Here is a 24,969-nt window from a genome sequence, read left to right on the forward strand (position 1 = left end):
TCCTGCCACCCCTCTGGAAGATCAGCGGCAGCTCACTGTCTTCAATCTAGTTGGGAAGGGCACAGCTCACTGGCCCATGTGGGAATCGAACCGGCAGCCCTGCTGTTCAGAGCTCGCGCTCCGACCAACCAAGCCATCCGGTCATCCATAACATGCATAATTAACATTAGTCTTACTACATGAATAGGTTTGGGAAGTACATGGACCAAAGTCACACTGTTTCACCTATCTAAGAATAAAAAAGGAATTAAATATTTAGTTTTTAATTTTGAAAAATGTCAAATTGAAAGAGCACACTTGATATTGATATATTCCTTATCTAGACTCATCAACTGCTAACGTCTTGCCAGGCCTATTCTGTTTCTTCATTTCTGTATATCCTGATATACACACTTCTCTTTTGCCTAGATAGGGTACAATTTGACCCTTCACCCGTAAATACTCAAAACCATCTCCCCCAAACAAAGACATTCCCCTGTATGGTTAACCACAACACCATTACCACATCTACAAAAATCAACAACAATAACACCATCCAACACTTAGTCCGTGCTCAAGTTCCTCAGTAGTCCCTAAAACGTTCTTTATATGAACTTTTTAAAAACACCCAAATCCAATCACATATTATATTTGGATGCTATGTTCTTCAGTCTCCTCAAGTCTAAAATAGCCCTGTTGCCTACTGAGTCCTTTGAAGAGTTTGGCCTTCTGGATGGTCCATTTCTTTATGATTAGAACATGCATTTTCAGTAAGAACACCACAGAGGTGAAGTTGTGTACCACCCTCCTCCCTACATCATCAAATCAGGAGACATATAATTATTTAACCACGGCAATGCCAAACTTGATGAATTGATTAAAATGGTGACCATCTTAATGAATTAGTCAGATCACTCCATTATAAAGGCACATGTCCCCCCTTTGTAATTTTTAATAACCGTGGGATGATATTTTAAGGCCATTTTAATACCCTATTCCAATACTGTTCACCCAATGATTTTAGATCCACTGATAATTCTTGCTGCTAATTATTACACCAGAGATTATAAAATGGTGATTTTCTATATCCAGCACTCCTTTGATTTATTATTTGGCATTTTTCTATTAAAAAATAGCAGTTTCCCTTACTTCTTTTTTCAAGGCTCCTTTTAGTGGTAAAATGGTATTTAGAAACCAAGAACTGGGTCTACATGTGTTCTTTGCTACTGGATATCACTGCTTCTAGGCCCTTTCTATGGACAGAGTCAGGAAATACCCAGTTTTTAAAAAATGAGTTCACACTCGTACTTTCAATTCACATTCCACACCACAGAGTTCTTCCTTACCTTTTCCCATTCCTTATTTGTATCTCCCTTCTCTACAGTAAGAACACCATTTCCAAACAGTATCAATATATTACTCATTTGCCATACCCCAAAACAGTTTCAAAATTAACACCAATTCCACTACCAATTACAAACCCTAAGTCAAGTTTTTCTTTTATAGCTCTATTTGTTCTTACTATATCTCTTAAGAGTGTAAAAGTTACTTGAATTAATTTTTTTTTCTATGTGACTATGTTATCAATTTGATATATACTCAGCACCAGTTGGTTCAGCTTATATTCATTCAATTTTGGGGATTCATTTTTCCCCCCATCCCTTTTCATTTTGTGCATAAGTCAAACATTTACATACCTGAAAAGTTACAACTATATAAAAAAAGTATATTCATAGAAAGGAATTAATTTTAACAAAATTTGTTAGCATAATAATGAGTTTCAAGATACACTTAAAAGTGGATTCATGATTCAGCGAAACCAAATAAACTGATAAATGGTTATTGCAATGAAACTAAAAAGAGATTAAACGCTAGAGTTTGAGATTTAAAAAGTTATTCTGTACTGTGGGAATTTCAATCAAAGTGTATTTAAGACAAAAATGCACAACTATAAAAACAAAACAACACTGAGCTGCTCTGATTAAATGTAGCTTTTGCACACAATGGACGGCTTGTTTTTCAACCGTAAGTAGGACTGTTATTAGCCCAGCCCTCTTACACATTCTCCTTATAGTGTTACATTTCTAAAATATTATAGTGTTATATTTCTACAATAAACAAAGCACCAGGCCCCCAAACATCTATATATATCTGAGAGTATCTCATAGGTGGTGTTAAATGGGATAATCATCCACATTCAACATAAAAGAAATACTCCTTAATGGCATTATTATTCCCTAATAACAATGGCATTATCTTCAATCCCCTTTTTGAAAACCCATCCTGTTTGGTAAAATATTTATTTTAAATGGATATATCTTATGTAAATTTAAAATAACATTCAATGAAATTTGGTAATTGGGTATATCTACGTTTTTTTAAAAAGTGACTATTCTGAGAGATGACTTTCTTAGAAACACTAGTCAACTAGAACATTAAATAAAGCCTTTGAAATAACAGGTTACAAAAAGAATATCAAACAATGTATCTGAAAATTTGTGATAAGAAAAAGAAAAGGTTAAAAAGAAAAAAGCAAAACGTACCAACACCAACAGCACCAAACTGCTGCCCGACTAAGGAACTTGGACTGAACTGACTGTATGTGGACATCCTGCCAAAAGGTCCATAGGAACCCACTGACTGGAATGAAGAAGTAGAAGAGCCTAGTGAAGACTGAAGAAAGACTATAGGTTATTTTTCCAGGCTCTAAACAACATGCACACAATGGAAAGAAATGCGGATATTTACATTTTTAAGATAATTATTAAGTTGTAACTACTAGACACAAAAGCAATTATAATAACTTACAACTTGCATTTAATATTATAACAGTGAATAACCTTCTGATTTCATTTATTTATATATATAGTTGACACTTGAACATGGGTTTGAACTGTGAGGGTCCACTTGTGTGTGGATTTTTTTCATTTTGCATTTGTGGATTCAACCAACCATGGATTAAACTTTCCATCTGTGGTTGGACATTCACAGATGCAGAGGGCTGACTGCATCCATTGTTCTACACCATTTTATGTAGGGACTTGAGCACCCATGGATTTGGGTATCTGCAGGAGGTCCTGGAACCAACCTCCCTGCAGAATCCGAGGGATGGTTAAGTTTTTGGGGAGTCAACAGTTATATGTGGGGGCTATGGGGGGTGGGGTGGGGGGTGCCCTTAAGCTCCACATTGTTCAAGGATCAACAATATGTGGCAATTATACCAGTGTGACTTATACTTTTTCCTACAATAAACTCCTCCTTTGAGTAAAGAGTTTTATAGCAGATTTAGGGAAGAATGGAAGAAAAGTTTCCTGAGTAACTGAAGCAACTTTGCTTAGAGGAAAACTATGAGAAAAATCACATTTAGTTATACTGAGTTTTAGTCTGGCATTGACACAAATAAGGCATCTCACTTTTGATTTTACTCTTTTCAATCATTTGAAGTGTACTATTCACTTTACAGGAAAGAGATGCAGAAACAAACTATCCCACACAAACCATTTACATTTTAAAATATAGTTATTATTAAAGAAAAAAATTTAAAAACCGTAACTTACTAAATCTAAAATACATTTTAATATGTATATATGCAAATGTTATATATTAACTTATTTTAATATAAAATATTAAAAATATTTCATAATATGAAGATGAAGCATACATACTAACAGCTACTGGGGACATAAGCTCACTGATGGCAGGACCTTGTCTGTGCTAGTGTCAGGCACGTGGCAGATGCTCAATAAATACTACTGAATGAATGAATCAAAAAATCAAAAGTCAAAATTTATAGTAGTTGGAAGAAGTTATTCAATACCATTTTGATTTGTGCTCTCTTGGTTTTGCTCATTCCATACAGCCGATTCCTTAAATAAGTGGTTCCCTGGAGATTTATTCAAAGATGTGTGTGTGTGTGTGTATGTATGAGAGAAAGATGGGGAGACAGAATGACAGATAATACCACTCTTTAGTGTAGGCAGCTATCTCTATTAGAATGTCTCTTCTCCCTCAATTTAAGAAGTTCAGATTTTCTCAGGATTCCTTCAGACTTAGGAGAGGATGAGTGAGACTAGAGAATTTCTCTACTCTTTAGTTTATTAGAAGAGTTCATGAGGTATTTTCTTTTAATAGCTGGAAGTAAGACAAATCCTATGCAAGATAACATGTATTTTAAGAATTTGTTTTGTGACAAAGATTTTATCACTCACAGCACAATAAAAGGAAAGTTAATTTAAAAGTATTACACTGATAAATCAATAGGCATATTTTAGTGCAGATGACTAAACAAAGACTTCTAACAAGAAATAAGGTTGAGAAAAAAGCGGATTCAGGAAGAAAAACAAGAGGGACACAAACTTTTAGTCAGTTATGCCCTCAAGTAAAAATACTTGTAGGTGAACCTCGCTATTAGAGCTGACATTCAGTTTCTATATGCTTCCAATTAACATGTAAACAGGTATTGTAATGGACATCTTTAATTCACAATTCAAAAATTTTTAGACATCATGTGTGTCTGTTTTTAATAAAATACACAGATTTTTAAAATTTCTCTTACTGAGAATACTTAGGGTCTTATTTAAGGAACTGAACAACATATCTGTATGTGTTAAAATTCTTTTATGTTTGGCTATATTATTATATAACATTGTGTGTATATTATAGAATATATAATGTGATTCAGTTTTTTTTGCCCATTGAACCTAATAATCTTACCGAAGAGTAGCCAACACTACCCTGGGTTGTAATATGAACCTCATGAGAATAACACAGTAGCATGGATCCTGGATCCAGAGACAGACTGCCTGGGTCTGTTCAAATTGTGGCTCTACCTCAATCTCACTTGTGAAAATGAGAATAATCATAGTAACAAGTAACATATGCAGTGGTATGAATAGGACCTCAACAAACATTAGCTATTTTAACTGTTTTTGAAATTAAAAAACATTTTATGACAAAAACAAATTCCTCAGCTATTTCTTACTTTATTTAGTCCCTTATGACCTAAAGAGAAAAAACTAGGTGAAATATTATCCAGGTATTTTAGGTATTGAGGGAACTAGAAAATGGTAAGCTATACGAACATTCAACTGAGAAAAATTAAAAACAAAAAACCCCCAAACCCAGGTGGGGCAAAAGCCAAGCCAGCCATGTGCATCAAATTTACTTGTATTCCAAGACAAATTTACTATCAGTTACCTGAACGATAGCTGGGTCCTGAGGCAAAGAACATTGCGGTTTTGGTGGCTCACAAACAGTGAGGTCTTTAATATCACTTCCTCGGAATATAATGTATTCAAAGACTTCATCTCGAGGTGGTATTGGACGATCTGTCGGTCTGTCTTCTGTACCAAAGGACCGTACTGGTGAGAAAAAGAGGATATGAGATATGTGTCTACTCATCATTTCAGACAGTGCCTCTTGTAAGTATACTGTTCCAAGTATTAAGCAGTTCTTAAATGTCATTCATGAGAAAGTATTCATTAATCTGTAGCTAAATGATATTTTTAAAAAGAAAACACAGTGAGTTTCGCCTAGAACTAAATGTATTCAATTTAAAAGACTGTCTTATGATGAGGCTGTGTTCTTCCCACATTTTTATTTATTTTTATCTTTGGTGGTTTTGGTAAGAGGAAGTGTTAAGAATGTCCTTTATTTCACCGTTGATTTATTTTTCATGTCCTCATGCAACAAAATAAAACATTGGGAAACTGATATTTCTCAGTGTGGGGCAGTGAGCAAAAATTTACCCAGTCCACAAAATTCCAAAGTCTGTGAAACTGAACTTCAGGATTAAGAGAAGACAATGAAGTGACATCTATCTTGGTAACAGGTCCTCTAGAAATCGAGCCACGCTGTTATTAGCTATTCAGCCCCATGGGACAGCCTGAAGTGCCAGGGTTACCTAAATTATCTATCTCATAATTAAATCTGATTATTCAAACACTTAAGATAGCATTACTCAAAGTTAAACTATGGACCACCTGCAGGCATCAGGGTAAGCTAAAAAGATTTCTGGGATCCTATTCAAATACACTGAGTCAGACTTTCTAGGGAGAGGGTCCACAAATCTGCATTTTAAACCAATTCCCCAAGAGTTTCTTATGAATATTAAAGTTTCATGTTCATTGTCTTAGGAGACTTCTGGAAATGTCTGCATCCATATAGAAGTTCCAAATAAGAAAGTTTGAAAGATCACATATTGTCCATTTAAACAGTACCCTAGAGGAAGTAAACTCAACATTGTGCAAATTTTTTAATGTATACATTTTTCTGCAGAATAAATCCAGAGCTAGACTGAAGATGAGTGTTATTTTGGTTTAAATGATGACTTTTTTTTAATCCTAAAAATTTTTTCTATGAGACTTCAAGGAAAGATGGAGGCATAGGTGTAGGTTTGCAGAAGAGTATCCCTCCCTAAAACTAAACAAAATTAAAAAGTTAAAATATCCCTAAGCCAGGAAAAGATCTCACTCATACCATGAAATTTTATTAAAAAGTATCATTCAGATGCTGAATGAGTTAGTCCAAACTGGAAGACCAATCCCAGAATCCAAATGTAGCATGCCCTGAGGAATTTCCACAGGAACCCACCAACTTGGTAAATGGGGGTACAGAAACAAATGTGTTAAAAAAAAAAAAAAAAAAGATGTGGAAAAACAGTTGAAACTCCCCTTCCCCTGGTAGCCAAACAGTACTTTACCAGGGTAGGAGTAAGTGACAAAGTTCTACATTTTGTCCTTTATCCAAAAGGAAGGCTAAAGAAAAAGCAGGGCTAAGAAAGTTACAAATAAATCAATCTCACCCCTGACCTCAGCTGCACACAATCTATTATATAACTTCTCAGCCTTGTAAGTAACAGATTAGCTTATCCTGAAGCAGAGGAGGGGAAAAGTCAAAGGCCTTTCTATAATATCATAGAGAAGCTTCCACTGGGCTTTCCAAGGCCTAACAAAACCCTCCTACCTATAACCATGCAGTTAAAAGACAGAGGAAAAATCCATTTGGAATTAATATTTAGCACAGGAAACAGAAAAATTCAGAAAGAGTTGCTTTATGTTCTCAAGAAAAACACAACTCTTATGATCAAAATAACACTGAAAAGAGTTAAGGAAAGAGAAAAATAGACAAGACAAATATAGTAGCAGAACTAATAAATACATCAACAACAAGTTCAGAACAGTAAAACCAAGTCATAACAGAGAACAATTTTGACAAAAAGCAAACAAGATGTAAAGTACAGCAATCACATGGTGAGAGAGAAGACGTCTGTTATGCATATCTAAGTTAGTTAACTGCTGTCTCTGAGAAAGACAACAAAATAAATAAATAAGAGAAAACATAATGAAAGATATAACAGAAATTTCCTGATATGGAGACCTAAATTTGATCAAAAGGTTTCATTATACTTCCAAAACAAAATTGAGTGTACTGTAAGACATACAGAGACTTAACCTTTGCTATATTAAAATAACTCACAAACAGTGGTATCAATAGATACGAGATGGACAATAAATTCACTTAAGCCCATAAACATAAACATAAGTGACAATTTACTAGGTGGTCGTAGAACAAATTTAATAGTTCTGAAAAAAATTCTACAAAGTTATCAAGTGTGACAAAATAAGTCAACAGTATCTATATCACATAGTATTCTAACAAAAATTGGGGGATGAAGAGAGAAAAAAAACAAAAGGAAATACATAAACTAATACTCTTATCTTTATAGTAGGAAGTTACTTGACAAAAATTGTCAGTATAGTCAGAAATCACATTGGTTCATCCCCAATTTTTCATAACCTGCTATGTATGTTTTGCACTTGTAAGTACAGCAGCTAAACGCAGCAAGCCATGGAAGAACAGGGTATGATGCCCACTCACCCCAAATTTCCTCTTGGCTCAATTTGGCTACATACTCAGTCTTACCAAGTGCTTATTGCGGGGTTCTCCCTGATCTTGACACACTGTTTCCTTTGTCTCCAGCAGCAGCCCCAACTCCTTCTTATACCTTCTTCCATCAAGCCACAGCCTACCTTCAATTTCTTCTTTTAAGCTGACCAACAACTTAATTGTTGGGTATATTTCACCAGCATTTTTGTTAATACTATCATTTCAATTATTTTTTTAAATTGTGGTAAAGAACACATAACACGATATCTACCCTCTTAAATTTTTAAGTGTCCAGTACAGTATTGTTAACTACAAGCAAAATGTTGAAAGCAGAGCTCTAGACAGAACTTTATCATCTTGCTTAACGGGAACTTTATACCTGTTGAACTGCAACTCGTTATTCCTCCCACCCCCAGCCCCTGGCAACCACCATTCTACAGTATTTGTCCTTCTGTGACTGTGGAAAATAAAAACGGAAGCCGAAGACCAGTTTGGTCGTTACTGGGCAAGTGATGGTGAAGAGGTACTTAAAGAAAGGGGTCAGTCTTAAAGAGATTCAAGCTCACCAAAGGAACATGCTCTATTGAATGCAACTTCTTAAAATTCTACAGCTCTGGCCACATCTCCCCCTGCCCCCAATAGACTACTATATTATTTGCAACATCATAAAGTTAAGTGAAAATACAGTAACATTAAACATGTCACCTATATGAGGCAGATTACAAAACTTACTTTCAAAAGATTACAACTATCTAAAATAAAAACGTGACATCATGAAAATGGCAGAACAGAAACAAGTACTGAGCTGGCAAGCACAGTCTGAATAAACCATTTTGGAACTACAGAGTCTAGTCAAACACTTGGAGTATCTGTGGGAGTACTTGAAGAGAAAGGCTGGTGACTTTTGGCATTTTGCATAGTGGCTGACTGTTACCATTCATCATCTCCTATCTCCAGGACAGGCAGCTATGAGGACAGTGGCCCATGTTCCCAGGTACAGCCTGTTGGTGACAGGTGGGCAATAGGTACCTTGTCCTCTAAAAATCCGGGTTATGATCTGACCTGCCTGACAATTCACTAAGGGATCTGCAGAGAATGGTTGTTTTTTCAACCCTTACGAGCGAAAGCAGCTTCCCCATGGTGTCGGTGAAGGCATTTGAAGGAGATAGAAAACGCTTTTCCCCTCAACAGCAACAGAATTTACATTATTCTCAATTGCACATGGAACATTCTTTAGAGTAGACTGTATAGTAGGCCAAAATCGACTTCTCAAATAGACTGAAAAAGATCGAAATTTTACAGAGTATCTCCTCCAAACACAATGGAATGAAGCCAAAAATAAATAATAGGAGGAATATTTGAAAATTCACAAGTACATGGAAATTAAACAACATGCTCTTAAACAACTGATCAGTCCAAGAAGAAATTAGGGAAATCAAGAAAAATTTTGAGACAAAGAAAAAGAAAACACAACATGCCAAAATTATGGGATGCACGGAATGCCATACTCAATAGGGAAATTTGTATTTGTAAATGCTACATTTAAAAAAGTAAATCAACTTTACACCTTGAGAAACCAGAAAAAGAGCAAACTAAACCCAAAATCCAGAAGGAAATAATACCAATTAAAGCAGAGATAAGCAACATAGAGTACAGAAGAACAGTCAACAAAAGTTGGCTCTTTGAGGGGCCGGCCCCGTGGCTCAGGCAGTTGGAGCTCCATGCTCCTAACTCTGAAGGCTGCCGGTTCGATTCCTACATGGGCCAGTGGGCTCTCAATCACAAGGTTGCCGTCATGGCACCTTGAGCTGAGCTGCCGCTGAGCTCCCGGATGGCTCAGATGGTTGGAGAGCGTCTTCTCAACCACAAGGTTGCCAGTTCGACTCCCACAAGGGATGGTGGGCTGCGCCCCCTGCAACTAACAATGGCAACTGGACCTGGAGCTGAGCTGCGCCCTCCACAACTAAGACTGAAAGGACAACAACCGACTTGGAAAAACAGTCCTGGAAGTACACACTGTTCCTCAATAAAGTCCTGTTCCCCTTCACCAATTAAAAAAAAAAAAGAAAAAAAAGTTGGTTTGTAGAAAAGATCAACAAAACAGACAAACCTTTAGCTAGATTGACTAAAGATAAAACAAGGACACTACTACCAAAACCTTATGGAAATTAAAAGGCATATAAAATAATAGTACAAACAATTGTACGCCAACAAACTGGATAATCTAGATGAAATAGAAAAACTCCTAGAAACATACAAATTACCAAAAATGACTCCAGAAGACGTAGAAAATCTCAGCAGATCTATAATAAGTAAAGAGACTGCACCAGTAACCAAAAACCTCCAAAGAACCAGTACCAGATGGTTTCACTGGCAAATTTTACCAAATATTTTAAAAAAGAATTAACATGAATCCTACTCAAACTCCTCCAAAAAAACAAATACTTTCTCACACATTTTAAGAGGGTAGCATTATTACCCTGATACCAAAGTTAGACAAAGGTATTACAAGAAAACTACAGATCCATCTCTCTTATGAATACTGACACAAAAATTCTTAAAATACTAGCAAACTGAATCCCACAGTACATTAAAAGGATTACACACCATGACCAATTGGGATTTTATCCTAAGAATGCAGGGGTGGTTCAACATAAAAAAAAAAGTCAGTGTAACACACCACATTAACAGACTGAAAGAGGGGAACCCCACACGATCACCTTAATAGATGCAGAAAATACTTGACAAAATCTAATACCCTTTTATGATTAAAAAAAAAAAAAAACTTAGCAAACTAGGAAAAGAAGGGAACTTCCTTAACATGAAGCGCATATATGAAAAGCCCACAGCTAACATCATATTCAATGGTAAAAGACTGAAAGCTTTCCCCTAAGATCAGAAATAAGAGAAGGAAGACCACATTCACCATTGCTATTCAATAACGTATTAGAAGTCCTAACCAGCATAAAAAATAATTAGGCAAGAGAAATAAACAGCATCCCAATCGGAAGAAGTAAAACTATCTCTTTTTGATGACATGATTCCATACATAGAAAATCCCACAGACATTAAAAGCTACAAGAGCTAATAAATGAATTCAGCAAAGTTATAGATACAACACCAACACACAAAATTCAGCTGTGTTTCTACATACTAACAATGATCAATCCAAAAAGGAAATTAAGAAAAACAATTCCACTTATAATAGCATCCAAAAGAATAAAATATCTAAGAATAAATTTAACCAAGGAAGTGAAAGACTTGTACATTGACAATTACAAAACATTGCTGAAACAAAGACCTAAATAAATGGCAAGTCATCCCATGTTCACGGATTGGAAGACTTAATACAGGTATGAAGATTACAATGCTCCATAAAGTTATCTAAAGATTCATTTCAATCCCTATCAAAAATGGAAAAGGCAATCCTCAGATTCATATGTAACTTCAAGGGAGCCTGAATAGCCAAAAGAATCTTGAGAAAAGTTGGAGGACTCATACTTCCTGATTTCAAAACTTAGTACAAAGCTACTATAGTCAAAACAGTGTGGTACAGCAATAAAGATAGACTATATAGATTTAAGGAATGGGATAGAGTCCAGAAATAAACCCAAACATCTATGGCCAATTGATTTTAGACAATGGTCCAAGACCATCCAATAGGGGAAAGCATAGTCTCTTTAAAAGACGGTCTTGGGGCAAATGGCTAACCACATACAAAAGAATGAGATTGGAACCCTACCTTACTCCAGATACAAAAATTAACTCAAAGTGGGTGTGATATTGTGATATAATAAGAAATATATATTTTGGTCTTTGTCTCCAGTTCCTGGCCAGAGTTCCTACAAACTTTGTACTTTCCAGAGATAAAGGTACTTACAGCATCTTTTGTTCTAATATTTGGTCTTGGACCCCAGTTCCTGACACAGAGCTCCTAAATCTCTTGGAATTTCCTGAATGACAAGAGCATTTTTTGTTCTAATGGTGGGCTCTTGGATAGGTTCAGGAAAGGGGCTGGTCACCAGAAAGACAAAGCTATGATTAAAAGCTTGGAACATTCAGCATCACCATCCGTCCTCTGGGGAGGGGAGAGGGACTGGAGACTGAGTTCATAACTGATCATACCTATGTGATAAAGCCTCCGTAAGTCCCTGAACTACGGGGTTTGGAGAGCTTCCAGGTTGGTGAACACATGGAAATGCCGGGAGGATGACGTGCCTGGAGAAGTCATGGAAGCTCTGCACTCCTTCCCACCTGTCTTGCCCTATGCAGCTCTTCCACCTGACTGTATCTGAGTTGTATCCTTTTATAATAAACTGGCAATCTAACAAGCAAACTTTTCCCCTGAGTTCTGTGAGCCGTTCTAGCAAATGATCAAACCAAGGAGGGGTTGTGGGAACCCCCAATTTATAGCCAATACAGGTCACTACTGTGCTGGTGTGTGTAGCAGGTGGTAGGGATGGGGACAGTCTTGTGGGACTGCGCCCTTAACCTGTGGAATCTGACACTAACTTCACATAGTGTCAGAACTGAACTGAATTAAACTGTAGGACACCCAGTTGGTGTCCAGGGGGTTGAGAACTGGTGGATGGTGGTGGAAAGCTATATTGAGAGTAAATTGGTGAGTAGAAGAGAAACACAGAATTTTTCTTTTTGTGGGTCAACAACCTAAATATAAGAGCCAAAACTATAAAACTATTAAGAGAAAGCATAGGAAGAAGTCTTTATGACCTTGAAGTTGACAACAGATTCTTAAGATTGGACACCAAAACCATGAGCAACAAAAGAAAAAAAAATAGATAAATCTAGAATGTATAAGAAATTGTGAACAACTCAACAACAAAAAGACAAACAACCCAATTAAAAATGGCCAAAACTTAAAAACACTTCTCACAAAAAGATATACAAACAGCCAACAAGCTCATGAAAAGATGTTTAATATCATTGGTCAATATGGAAATGCAAATCAAAAGCATCATGAAATAACATTTCACAACTACTAGGATGGCTTTAATAATAAAAACAAAACTAAATACTAGGAAGGATCTGGAGAAATAGGCATCTTTGCACATTGCTGGTAGAAATGTAAAATGGTGTAGCTGCTGTGGAAATCACGTTGCTCGTGCCTCAAAAAATTAAACACAGAATTACCAAAAGACTCAACAATTTCACTTATATGTATGAAAACCTATGTCTACAGAGAAACTTGAACACGAATGTTTAAAGCAGTATTACTCATAATAGCTAAAAGGTGGAAACAACCCAAACACCCATCAATAAATGAATGGATTGTGTTTTTTAATATTCTCTCTCTCACACATGAATATTATTCAGCCATAAAACGGAATGAAATGCTGACACACGTTAAAGCTAGAATGAAGCTCCAAAGAAAGCATGCTAAGTGAAAGAAGTCAGACACAAAATGCCACATATTGTATGATCCCTTAAATACGACGTCCAGAACAGGAAAATTCATAAAGACTGAAAGCAGATTAGTGGTTACTGGGGGCCAGGGTAAGTGGGGAGAAATTACTTAATAGGTAGGGGTATTCTAAGGTGATGAAAAAGATTTGAAACTAAGGGGAGGTGACAGTCGTACAGCGCTTTACCTACACTAAATGCCACTGAATCATACACTTTATAATGGTTACTGTGTATTATATGAATTTCACCTCAATAAACACATACACATCCCCCTACAAATATAGCCTGGAAGAGAATACACAAAATGATAATAATAATTGGGTCAGAATGTTGAAACTAGAGGTGGTCGTCCTCTATATTGCTGAACTTCATCCTGCTGCCACATTGCTTTAACAGATATTCTACTTTTTCTTATTTTCCAAAGTAGAAAAGCCTACATTTTAGGCCAATGTTTAATAAAAGAGAGGGGAAAATAATTTTCTCTATTAGCCTTAAAAAATATAACCAACTCCCTGTTTCTGGCCACAAATAGCACAGGTTTATTAATAGAAATTCATCCCGTGATTATCTTTTTTTGTTTTTTTAATAGATAGGGTCAAAGTTTTGGCAAAATCATTTATCTAAAAAACCTCGATTTGCAGATCAAGGCAAGTCCAAACATCACACTAATGCCAAACCCGGTTACCAGCATATTAACACCTGTATATAGGAAAGAGCTGTAGCGACCAACTTCCCAATACAGTATCTACATTTATAAAATACCAAAGCCTTATAAGTTTAAATATGATAAACATATACATAGTTAAGTATAGTTAGTATCCTCCAATGACATCATTAATATTTTCCAAAAGCCTTAATTTTTTTACACAAACTTAAAATTATAAATTAAACTCTACTATTAATTAGTAAGGACGAAAAACAAATCTGTTGAATATCAAGACGTGACAGCAATAAACCAAAGGCTGAATTAGTTAAGAAATGCCCAAAAGTAAGTTAGGAAACTAAGGCTAAAGTTCAAATGAAAAATTAGAATAAGATTTATGATGTAGTCTTGAAGTTAAAATTCATTGCAAGACTTGGTTCCAACCCACTTATCCTAAAACTTAAGTTCCAACCAAGCTCGTTATTCTCAATACACAAAGCAGGTTTTCTGTCCTCTCCCATAGCTCCTTCCCACACCTAACCGATACTAAGTTTCAGCTTAGATGCCACTTGTATTTGTCAGGGTTCTCCAGAGAAACAGAACCAACATGATATATGTGTACGTGCGCGCTCACACACACACTTATTTTACGGAACTGGCTGTGAAAACCCAAGATTTGCATGGCAGGCTTGCAGGCTGAAGACCTAAGAATCACAGTTCAGAGGCCAAAGGTGCTCTGCTGGCAGAATTCCTTCTTATTGAGAGGAAGTCAGTCTTTGTTCTAGTAAGGCTTTTACCTGATTGGATGAGGCCTACCCACATCATGGAGGGTAATCTGCTTTACTCTAAATCCACAGATTTAAATATTAACCTCATCCAAAAAACATCTCTACAGAAACATCCACAATATTTGAACAAATATCTGGGCACTGTGATGCAGTGAAGTTGACACAAAATTAACTGTCATGACTCCACCAATGGAAGTAGTATGTTCTTCCTCTAAAAATCACACAGCATTCTACCATTCTCCCCTTTCTAGAATCAAAAGATCTTCAGGGAGAAAGATCTGTACTGAAATCATCTTTGCAACTCCTACAGTATTTAACACAGTGCCCTATATATTGCTGACATTTGAATATTTCTTCAATAAATGTCACAGTGGAAAAAGCTATTAAGTTAGCTATTCCTAAAATTACTGAACATTGTTTAATATCAAGGGAATTTAATTAAATTATACAACAAACCTATTTAGAATAAAACGGGAGAATCACTACAGCAAAAAGAAATCACAACTGGATATCAATAGGATGGGAAAACAGAAAAAAAAACACCAAAATAAAACAGCACACAAAACCCAGCATACTTTAAAAACAGCACATAGGCAAAAGCGTCAAACCAGGGGAAAAAGTGGTAAAAAGGTGCACTTGGTATTTTTTTTTTCTCTTTTTGATATTTATCCATAAGTGCAGTTCATGTTGCACACCCAGTATCATACACTAACTCGCTGAAACCATCTGAAATAATGCTTATTTGGAATAAGCTGTTATATATGGGTTTAATACAAGATTTAATTAACTTAAAATACTACAAGAGCACCATTTATAAAGCTCTCTCTTCTACAATACAGTACCCTTACACAGGCCCTGACGGCAGGATGATAGTAAACCAGCTCTGGATTGTTTACTTGGAAGGGGGGCTTTAAAAAATGAGATTCTAGGGGCAGCCGATGGCTCAGTTGGTTAGAGTGCGAGCTCTTAACAACAAGGTTGCCGGATTAATTCCCACATGGGATAGTGGGCTGTGCCCCCCGCAAGTAAAGATTGAAAATGGCAACTGGACTTGCAGTTGAGCTGCGCCCTCCACAAATAGACTGAAAGACGACAACTTGACTTGGAGCTGATAGGCCCTGGAGAAACACACTATTCCCCACCCCGAAAATTAAAAAAAGTTAAAAAAGAAAAAAGAGATTCTACAGGCCTGCTCTTTGAATCATATCACAACCGGCCTCCTCAAACCTCCACTTGCTGCACACCTGCACTCTCTTCTTTGGCCCCTTCTTCACCCTTACCGACACTACTGTCTTTCTGTGAGGGGTTGTTACTGCGAGTGAAGACATCTGTCCCCAGCCTCTATCATCTCTTCCTGTACCACTCAAGACTTGTCACTTCTATTAGAGACACTACAAGTGACCCCCTCTGCAATATTCTCAATCTCCTCAGCACGTAGCACATGTCAATCACTGGTGACCAGAAGAAAAAATAACCACCTCCACCTCCAGAATTTACAACCCAGATGACTTTGCTCTCAGCTTTCCAAACATATTCCTAAAACCAACTCCTTACCAACTTAAAACTAACTCATTACCATTTAACTTTAAAGGTTGAAGTAACCTCCTGCTTGACTAAAAAGACAAATCCATCTTGTCCTTTTCATGAATACATTTCACCATCTTCACTCGTGTTCATCACTCTTCCTTGCAGTCTTTGCAGGGGGGGGGAGGGAAAAGACACTTATATTTCTTTTAACCCAGTCATCTCCCAAAACTATAGGTTTGAGACCTTGCTCGGTTAATTAGCTCATATCACTTGCAACTTCACTTGCTTCCTCCGTGCAGGATTCTTCCCTTTGGATTACTAATACATGCAGATTTACTCACACATATCTTTCCTCAACCACGAAAATTTCAGACTGAGTGTAAAGGAATCATTACTCGTGAGAATAAGAATTTAGGAGCGTGGCATGAAGAGAGAATTGTAGAACCAAATAAGCAACTTGAAAATTTAGATGGTGATGCAATAACAACAAAACAACAGTAATAATACAAAACACGTTTACAAGGACCTCTTTGAAACTAGGTAAGATCTTGAAACATTTCTATCAAGTACAAGATGGCAAAAAATTGAGCTACACTCATTATTACTAATCTGAGAGACTACAACATCCTTAATACAGTCTTCGTTTACCACACTGTCTTTTCCTATTAAATATTAAGTTGTTCAACTACTCATATACATTTTCTAAGGAAAATTTTCAGAAATAATAACCCTTTATGTGATCAACAAATAGTTAATTTCCTATATACAAGGGACACAAGGGAGGAAAAGATGCTGATGTCTAGTAGTGAAACACAAGAAAAGCTTGATAAGCACAACAAGAAAATAGAAGATAAAGTTGAGAACACAGAAGGTGCACCTAACATTTCCTGGCTAGGAGACTCGGAACGCATTGCAGGGGTGATAATGCTCAAGCAGAATCCAAAAGGATAAACCCGATTCCCTCCTGATCCATTACCAATTTTGGTTGATAGAAACCACTACATGGACCATCACTCAATTCCTCCCTGGTCCTTCTCCAGCCAATTTTTAAAAGTCCAACTCATTCTCCTAATTTATCATGCGTATTTCTTTCTCCCTATTTTAACTAGTTTAGGCCTACATTTTCTCTTTCCCAAACTCTTAAAGGATTCCACCTGACCTCACTTCTCCGCCTCCCCCAGTCAATTTTTTGTACAATTCTGTCAGCATAAACTTCCTAAAGCTGGACTCTGCTATGTCACTTTATTGGCTAAACACTTTCAAGGGCTCCCAACAATCCACCAAAAAAACAGACTTGTTAGCCTGTCATTCAAATGACAAACTGAATAAATTAAGATAAATTTAGCAGTGGAAGCTAAATAAAAGGGAGGGGTGTGGCCCTGAGTCTGTTATGACATATTTTCACTGGCACTTGAGCTTTCCAGAGCTGTTAGTTCTTTTTTTTCCTTTGTGACTTCTCAATCTGTTTCTTCACTCATTTCTTCAGTAACAACCATGTAAGGAGTAGGGGAAGAGCATTTCAATTTAAGGGAAACTTCTGAAAAGGCCCCAGATCTGAAAGACCTTGATTGACCTGAAGACCTAAGTGACAGCTAGTGTGGTCCCCCCTTAAATGACCTGCAAGGTGTTGTGGGTCAGGATAACTCCTTGTGGCCTGGGACCAGACACTTCTTCCTAGATATCCCCCTACTATAGCTAATTGTGACTTATCTGTCAGGCCCTAGTTTAGATGCTGTGTCGTCAAGAACCTTGTCTCTATTTGCTCTTTTGTTTCCTAGCACTTGGCCAAGTGTCTAGCATGTAGTCATAGGAGGCACGCAGTAATGATCCTGAATTAATAACTTACTAAATAATAAGTGCCAGGCAATATAAGCTTCCCCTATTTGCCCCATGCTGTCTTTAGCGTGGTAGGACCTCTGCTCTCAATTGTGTGTAGCTTTCTCCAGAACCCCTATCTTACCTTCTAGAGAGTTCCAGGGTTGGAGAGGAGTAGCTTATCCAGTTGTGTGAAATGCAAAAGGGGATTGGAAATCTGACCACTGTTGAAACAAATCTTGAGTTAATCTTCCAGTTTTTAGTTCTATATTCACCTCTAATTACGTCGTAGTCTTCTAGTTTCCGTTACACCTGGTGATGCCAATTCCTGAACCTTTTAGGAGTTGGGGTACAAATCAAGTTACTTATTGACTTTACCCCACTGCCCACTTAGGTTGCAGGTGTCTCAATTCTGCTAAGAAGTCATTTAAAAGCATCCATTTGCCTTTCAACCTCCAAAATTCTGTTGCTGTTGTCTCCTTTCAAAACCAACTTAGTTCTTTATGGGTTTATGCCTTTTAAAAAGAAGTCCCTCTCATGTAGTTTTAGTAGAATATACTAACACGAAGGAAAAATTTAAAAAGCATGCCAATTTGCAGTCTAAATTTAATCTTGACTCTAAGCTGCTTTCAACTGGGCATTCTTCCTTGTGGTTAGTTTTATACTTTAATCTCCCAAACTATAAAACCAAGAGACAGATATGAAAACAAAAATGGGAAAAAGAGATAAGTACATCCGATAAGAATTAAAAAACAAAACAAACTCAGGGATGGGAAGTGAGGAGCAGAAACAAAACAGAAACTAACATGAGAGAGAGTAAATTTATTAGGTTAAAGAGATTTGAGTCTTCAGATTTACAAGGTCCACAGAAAACCATTAGGAAAAAAAGACACCAGTGTGGTAACTTCTGAATCCCAAAAATAAAACTTCCAGAGAGAAAAATGACGGAGAATCGGATTGGCATCAGTGACAGCAGAATGTTAGAAGACAACAAACCAGTAACTTCAATGTTCTATAGAAAAAGAATTCTGAATTGGGAATAATATAGCTGACACATCAATCAAGTAACCAAGAAAAACACAGGTTCACTAAGAAAATTTGCCACCTACACAGATGCACTCAAGCAATGTTCGGGGGGGGCGGGGGGGGGGCGGGAGGGAGAATGGGACTCAAGTAAGAGGCCAACACTGCCAACAAGAAAGAGGAATCCCTGGGTGACCTGAATAGACTGGTGAGAGGTAATGGACCAGAGTAGAGCAGCAGAGGTGGTAAGGTCTAATTGTGGCTATAGTTTGAAAGTAGAGCTGACAGGAAAAGAAACACATGAGGTATGAGACGAACAGAGGAATTAAGGATGACTCAAAGGATTTTGGTCTCACCAACCAAAAGAGCAAGTTGTCATTCAATTAGACGGACGAAGCTGATGGAGAAACATGTTTGGAACATGCTGAATAGAAGGTGCCTAGTAGACAGCCCTCCAGGTGGAGACGCTAAAGAGGCAGCTGGATATACAGCAGGTCCTGGAATAACACTGTTTTATTATAGCACTGAAGAGATGCCATAGGAATTTATCTCTTGTTTATATCAATTAGCCTATGGTAAAACCGGTTTCATTATAAGTTGTTTCACTTAAAGTCGCAGAACCTATAGCCAACGTAAAGTGAGGACTTACTGTAGGAGTCAGGAGTCTGAAGAGGTCCAGGTTGGAGATGAGAGTCAGTAACATACAGATAGTATTGGAAGCCATAACTACATTTAATCATCAAGAGAAGAGTGCAGATGATAAAAATAAATATTTTTGAAAAGATAGAGAGAGGGAGAGAGAGAGAAAACTAAGCCCTGGAGCTGATCCAATATTTGGAGGTTTAAGAGTTGAAGAATCAACAAAGGAGACTGAGATGCCACCAGTGAGGTCTGAGAGAAAATCAGGACAACGTCAAGTGAAGAAAGGGTTCCATGAAGACCAATTGTGCCGTATTCTGCTGACCAGTCAAGTAGACTGAGGATGAGAATGAACCACTGGATTTAGCAACACAGAAGTCTTTGGTAACCTTAATAAGAAGTTTTTTATCTGTGGAAATAAAAACCTAAATAAAGTGCGTTAGAAAAATAATACAAACAAACAAGTGGTAAACAAAACCCCTTCAAGGAGTCTTGGTATAAAGGGAAGGATGGAAACGGGGCAGTAGGTAGAAAAGAGGAAATGTAGTTAAGAGTAGTAGTGTTCTGTTCTTGTTGCTGCTGTTTTTTAACATGGGTGAAATAACAGCCTATCCATGTAGACAGGAAAAGTCTGGTAGAGAAGGAAAAACTGAACACATAGGAGAGTAGAGAACTGCTGCAACAATGTCCTTGAATCATCAAGAGGAGGTAAAATCTAGTGTACAAGTGGAAGGGTGGCCTTAGAAGAAAAAAGTTTATCTATATTGAGAGAAAAGGTAGAGGTTTGGAGCACAGATGCAGGTAACTGGGTACACGTGGAATGAGTTGATCAAAATTCTGTTTGCTAGTCTTTTCTCAATTACATAGAAAGCAAGGTTCACAGGCTAAGTGAAGATGGGGAGGTCTGAGGAAAACAGAAGGAATGGACCGTCACGCAGAAAAGTGGAATGAACGGACTATGAAAATATGACTACTAGGGTTAATGAATATACATTTTTAGAGTGAAACTGGTCAGCATGTCTAGGTTTCTCAAGCTGTGTAAGAAAACAGGAGAAGAGAAGGGAGGTTGAGAGTATAGGCTTGGTTCTGAATTTAAGCAGGATAAAGAGGGAAGTTATGAGGGGAGTGTGGGACAATGAAAAGTACTCTTCCTATTTCCTTCTTTCTACTATGATTTTCTTCAGGCTTTATGTGATTTTTTCTACTTCTGCTTCACCAAGTCTGGCTTATCTTAACTCTATTGGAAGATGCAGTTAGTTTCTGGAACTTGTCTTCAGACTCCCAGAATTACCAAGTATTTCTGTGGACTACACATCAATAAGAAACTGTTTCTAAGGCTCCAAGTTTTGGCAACCACATTAAAAAAGGCAACCAAAAGAAATTACAGCTTCAAGTTTCACTAATCTTTGACATTCTAGGTAGTGATTTTGTGAATTGCTAGATTTGGGTCCTCAACTCATGTGAGAATACAAGAAATCAATAAAGCACTTTATAGGTATTTCATCCATCATACAAAGTTCTCCCACTCTCTCACTGGAATTTATGACTATGTGGCTAGTTAACAATCAAGTGGGTAAGCTATGCCAATGGGCAAGACTTAGCAGATGATTAAGGAAATACTCCATTACCAATTTACCTGTTTTTATATTCCTCCACCAATCCCTTGATTCTTAAGGACAAATCATTTTAAAAGCCGCTGGCTAATATAACCATTCTTCTTCACAAAGTCTCTTTTCTTAATGCAGTGGCAACCAGGTTTTCATTTGAGTAGTGTATTATCCAGGTATAGCTAACTAAATATGGTAGAAATTTCATTCATTTTAGCCCATTTTATTTAAATAGTGTTAAAAATCTTTATATATAATACTTACATAAAATGTGTATTTCCTCTTATTTTGAAATTCCCACAATTAGAAACTTTCAGTAACTACATATATCCTTTCATCTATTCAAATGTTACCAAGGACCTGCTATGTGCCAGACACTGTTCTAGGCACTGAGGATAGAACAATGAATGAGACGAAAATCCTGCCTTCATGGAGCATCCACGTGGAGAATCTCTTGGTATCCAGGATCTAGGTGCTTGGGCATCATATTCACATATATAGCTAGAAATATTCCACAAGCTATTCATGCATGTCACAACTTTGCAATTCTCTCAAATATCCTGAACTGATTCTTCCTTTAAACTTTGAATGAAAATTATAATTGAGCTTGAGCCACAAGTTAAAACTGTCCCCCCAACAATGTCAATTTTGTCATAAGATTTTATTCTCTTGTATCCCCATTCTCCAAAACCTCTTACTGTTTTGGGCAGGCAACGTATCTTAGGTATTTTAAAGAGAAATACAATTGTGAACATGGAAAAGCATTATTTGGAGATATCCCCAGGAGATTTCTACAAGATTAATAGACTAAATTGTTAAACAATTTCCATTTACTTATTCACTAAACAAATATTTGTTCATCCCAGGAGTTGACTCTAGGGTGGGAGAGAAGGTCTACAGACAATAAACACATGCAAATACGTAAAGATTACTATTAAGTATAGGTCATGAGTGCTAGGAAAAGACAGACAAACTGCAATTCAGATTATCTATTAACATACTTAACAGACTAACATCAAAATCTAATAGGTTGGTGCAGAAGTAATTGCAGGTTTTGCAATTATTTTTAACCTTTTAAACCACAATTACTTTTGCACCAATCTAATAGGTCGCCTTTAAGACTTCTTGACATTCATTTAAAAGATTCTGAGTTTCAAAGTCCATCAAAATTACCTCACTTTCACTTTTACAGAATCAAGCGCTAATCTGTGAAATTTCTAGCAGAAATAAAGGACATCACCCATTTACCAATACCTTTGGGATTGGGCTTTTGATTATATTAATATAAAGTGTGACCATACAAATTTATTACCCAAATTTAAACACTTTCAAAAGAGAAAAGAACTTATTTTAATAATTATGCCAGAACCACAGGTACAAACAGATTTTCCACCAGGGCAAACCAGGCCATATGGTCACCCTAATTATATACCACATCAAATGTAACTAATCCAAAATTTCAAGTGTTTTATTGTTTCAGATGGATTTAAATTATAAGTAATATCCAAGTAAAAGATCTAAATTATAATTTGTACCATAGAAACCAAGTGAATCCCTTACTAAATTTAAAGATTTAAATACCTCACACCACACACAAAATCAATTTCAGGTGCATTAGACCTAAGTGTGAAAAGTCAAAACAAAAAAGTTTTGAAAAGATAATCACAGCATCTCCATGACCTTGGGGTAAGGAAAAATTCTTAAAAGAAAAAAACACAACAACACTAGCCATAAAGAAAAAGTGATAAACATATCTACGTTAAAATGAAAAAATTCTGTTCACTAGAAGAAACCGCTAAATGAGAAAAGGTAATTGCAACATCCAGCAAAGGATTCATATTCAGAAGACCAACTCTAGGACACGCATTTCAATAGAAAAATGGGTGAAAAATTTCAAAGGCACTTCAAGAAAGATGAAATCAAAATAAGCAAGATACGAAAAAGTATTCACCTCATTAGTAATCAGGGAGATTAAAACCAGGTAGCACTACATATCCACCAGATTGACTAGAATTAAACTATCTGATACTAAGTATTGTTGGTAAGAATGTGGAACAATTAGAACTCTTACATACTAATAACTGAAACAAAAACTAGGTAAACAACTATTTTGGAAAACTGCTTGGCATTACCTAATAAAGATAAAGACATACATTCCTCATGACCCTGCAATTCAAAGTATATACCCTCAAGAAAATTACAGAAATGTGTATCTGTGCACTTAAATACAAATTTCATAAAGGTATTGTTCATAATAGCCAAAAAGTGTAAACACCAACTGTAGACTATCCAAACAACTGCTGAATAGATAAACTTGTTATATTATAATGGAATACTATGCCACAATAAAAGCCAAAATGAAATATATACAAGATGATTCCACTTACATAAAGTTCAAAAATGGACAAAATTAAACTCTATTATTTAGGGATGTAAACTTAAGTGATAAAACTATAAATGTCAGAATAAACGTTTATATCTAGCTTAAGAGGGTAATAGTCATGATGAGAAGATGCAGGGGGTGGGAGGCTTCTGAGATGCTGGCGAAGTCTGTGGTATTTACAAGGATCTCTGCATTTCATTTTTATCTATGTATCTTTTCAACATGTGTGGTTATATTTCACAATAAAAAAAGGAAAATACTATCCCCAGAAGGGATTAAAAAAAGTAATCTCCTAAAGAAAATTCTAACAATGTCACTCAAAGAGATTAACTCAATCTCGTTTAAAAAGAATAACCGAGATCTCTAAGTCCAATTACATACTGTATTCTAAATTCCATGATTAAATTTTTGGCTTTAATGTTAGACTGCCATTCTTCACCCAAATTTTGAAAAAATGTGGAATTTCTGATATCAAATTACTCATCAAGTTTTGTAAATTCTAAAATTTTTAATATCAAACACCCCACTTTTAATTTTGAAATTTAAGTAGGTGCCCAGTGTTGACCGGACTGTTATATAGCAGTTTTAGATTAAATACTTCTAAGTAGAATAATATACCAAAATTTGGTAACTCGTTTTTGCAAAACAATTAAATTCCCAAACCTGTCACACATTAACTCATACTGCTTAAGAAAAAGCATATATTATGTATGTGGGATTAAATATCAAGGCCATATAAATCCAGTGATTAAAAAAATATTTTCATTGCTGTACTTATATATTTATCAAGTTATGACGTAAGGAACAAATTATGTTTGACATGAATTTAAATATTACAGACTAATAAAATTAACTATAAAAGCAGTTGAAAGTAAAATTTTTAAAAACTGTGGGTCATTAATAAACTATAGACGTTTTTAGGTTCTCGCATAGAAAAGTATACTTATAGATTTTTAAGAGATTTACGTTAATACATTAGCAATCTTTTAAAAAGTATGGATTTTTTTCTTTGTGAGGAGTAAAGGTAGTACAGTCAACTCACTGCTAAGTCACTAGCTAACAAGACACCTTAAAATTCAGATTAGGTAAAATTGGTTTTTAAAGTTATTAAACCACTTTAATGAGAAATACTGTTTTCAACTTGTATGTGGCTCACTCTAAAGTATGTGGAACTTTAGAGAGCCTTTTTCATAATGTCATAAAATCATAAAAACTAAAACACTATACAGCTAAATATCCATCTGGGGGGAAAAA

General features: G+C 36.2%; 1 protein-coding gene across 8 annotated transcripts in view; it reads right to left on the reverse strand.

Moving 5' to 3' along the window:
* The window catches only part of LSM14A (LSM14A mRNA processing body assembly factor), a 55,123-nt gene that overhangs the window by 28,629 nt on the left and 1,525 nt on the right, over positions 1 to 24,969 (reverse strand). For all 8 annotated transcript variants that reach the window (XM_019742704.2, XM_019742700.2, XM_074314420.1 and 5 more), the window contains exons 2-3: positions 5,176 to 5,339; positions 2,523 to 2,652 (exon numbers count right to left, since the gene is read on the reverse strand). In XM_019742704.2, coding sequence (XP_019598263.1) covers positions 2,523 to 2,652; positions 5,176 to 5,339 — 294 coding nt within the window. The remainder of the gene's footprint in view (positions 1 to 2,522; positions 2,653 to 5,175; positions 5,340 to 24,969) is intronic.

The sequence above is a fragment of the Rhinolophus sinicus genome, linkage group LG11 (assembly GCF_036562045.2).
Source record: "Rhinolophus sinicus isolate RSC01 linkage group LG11, ASM3656204v1, whole genome shotgun sequence".
NCBI classification, from domain to species: domain Eukaryota; kingdom Metazoa; phylum Chordata; class Mammalia; order Chiroptera; family Rhinolophidae; genus Rhinolophus; species Rhinolophus sinicus.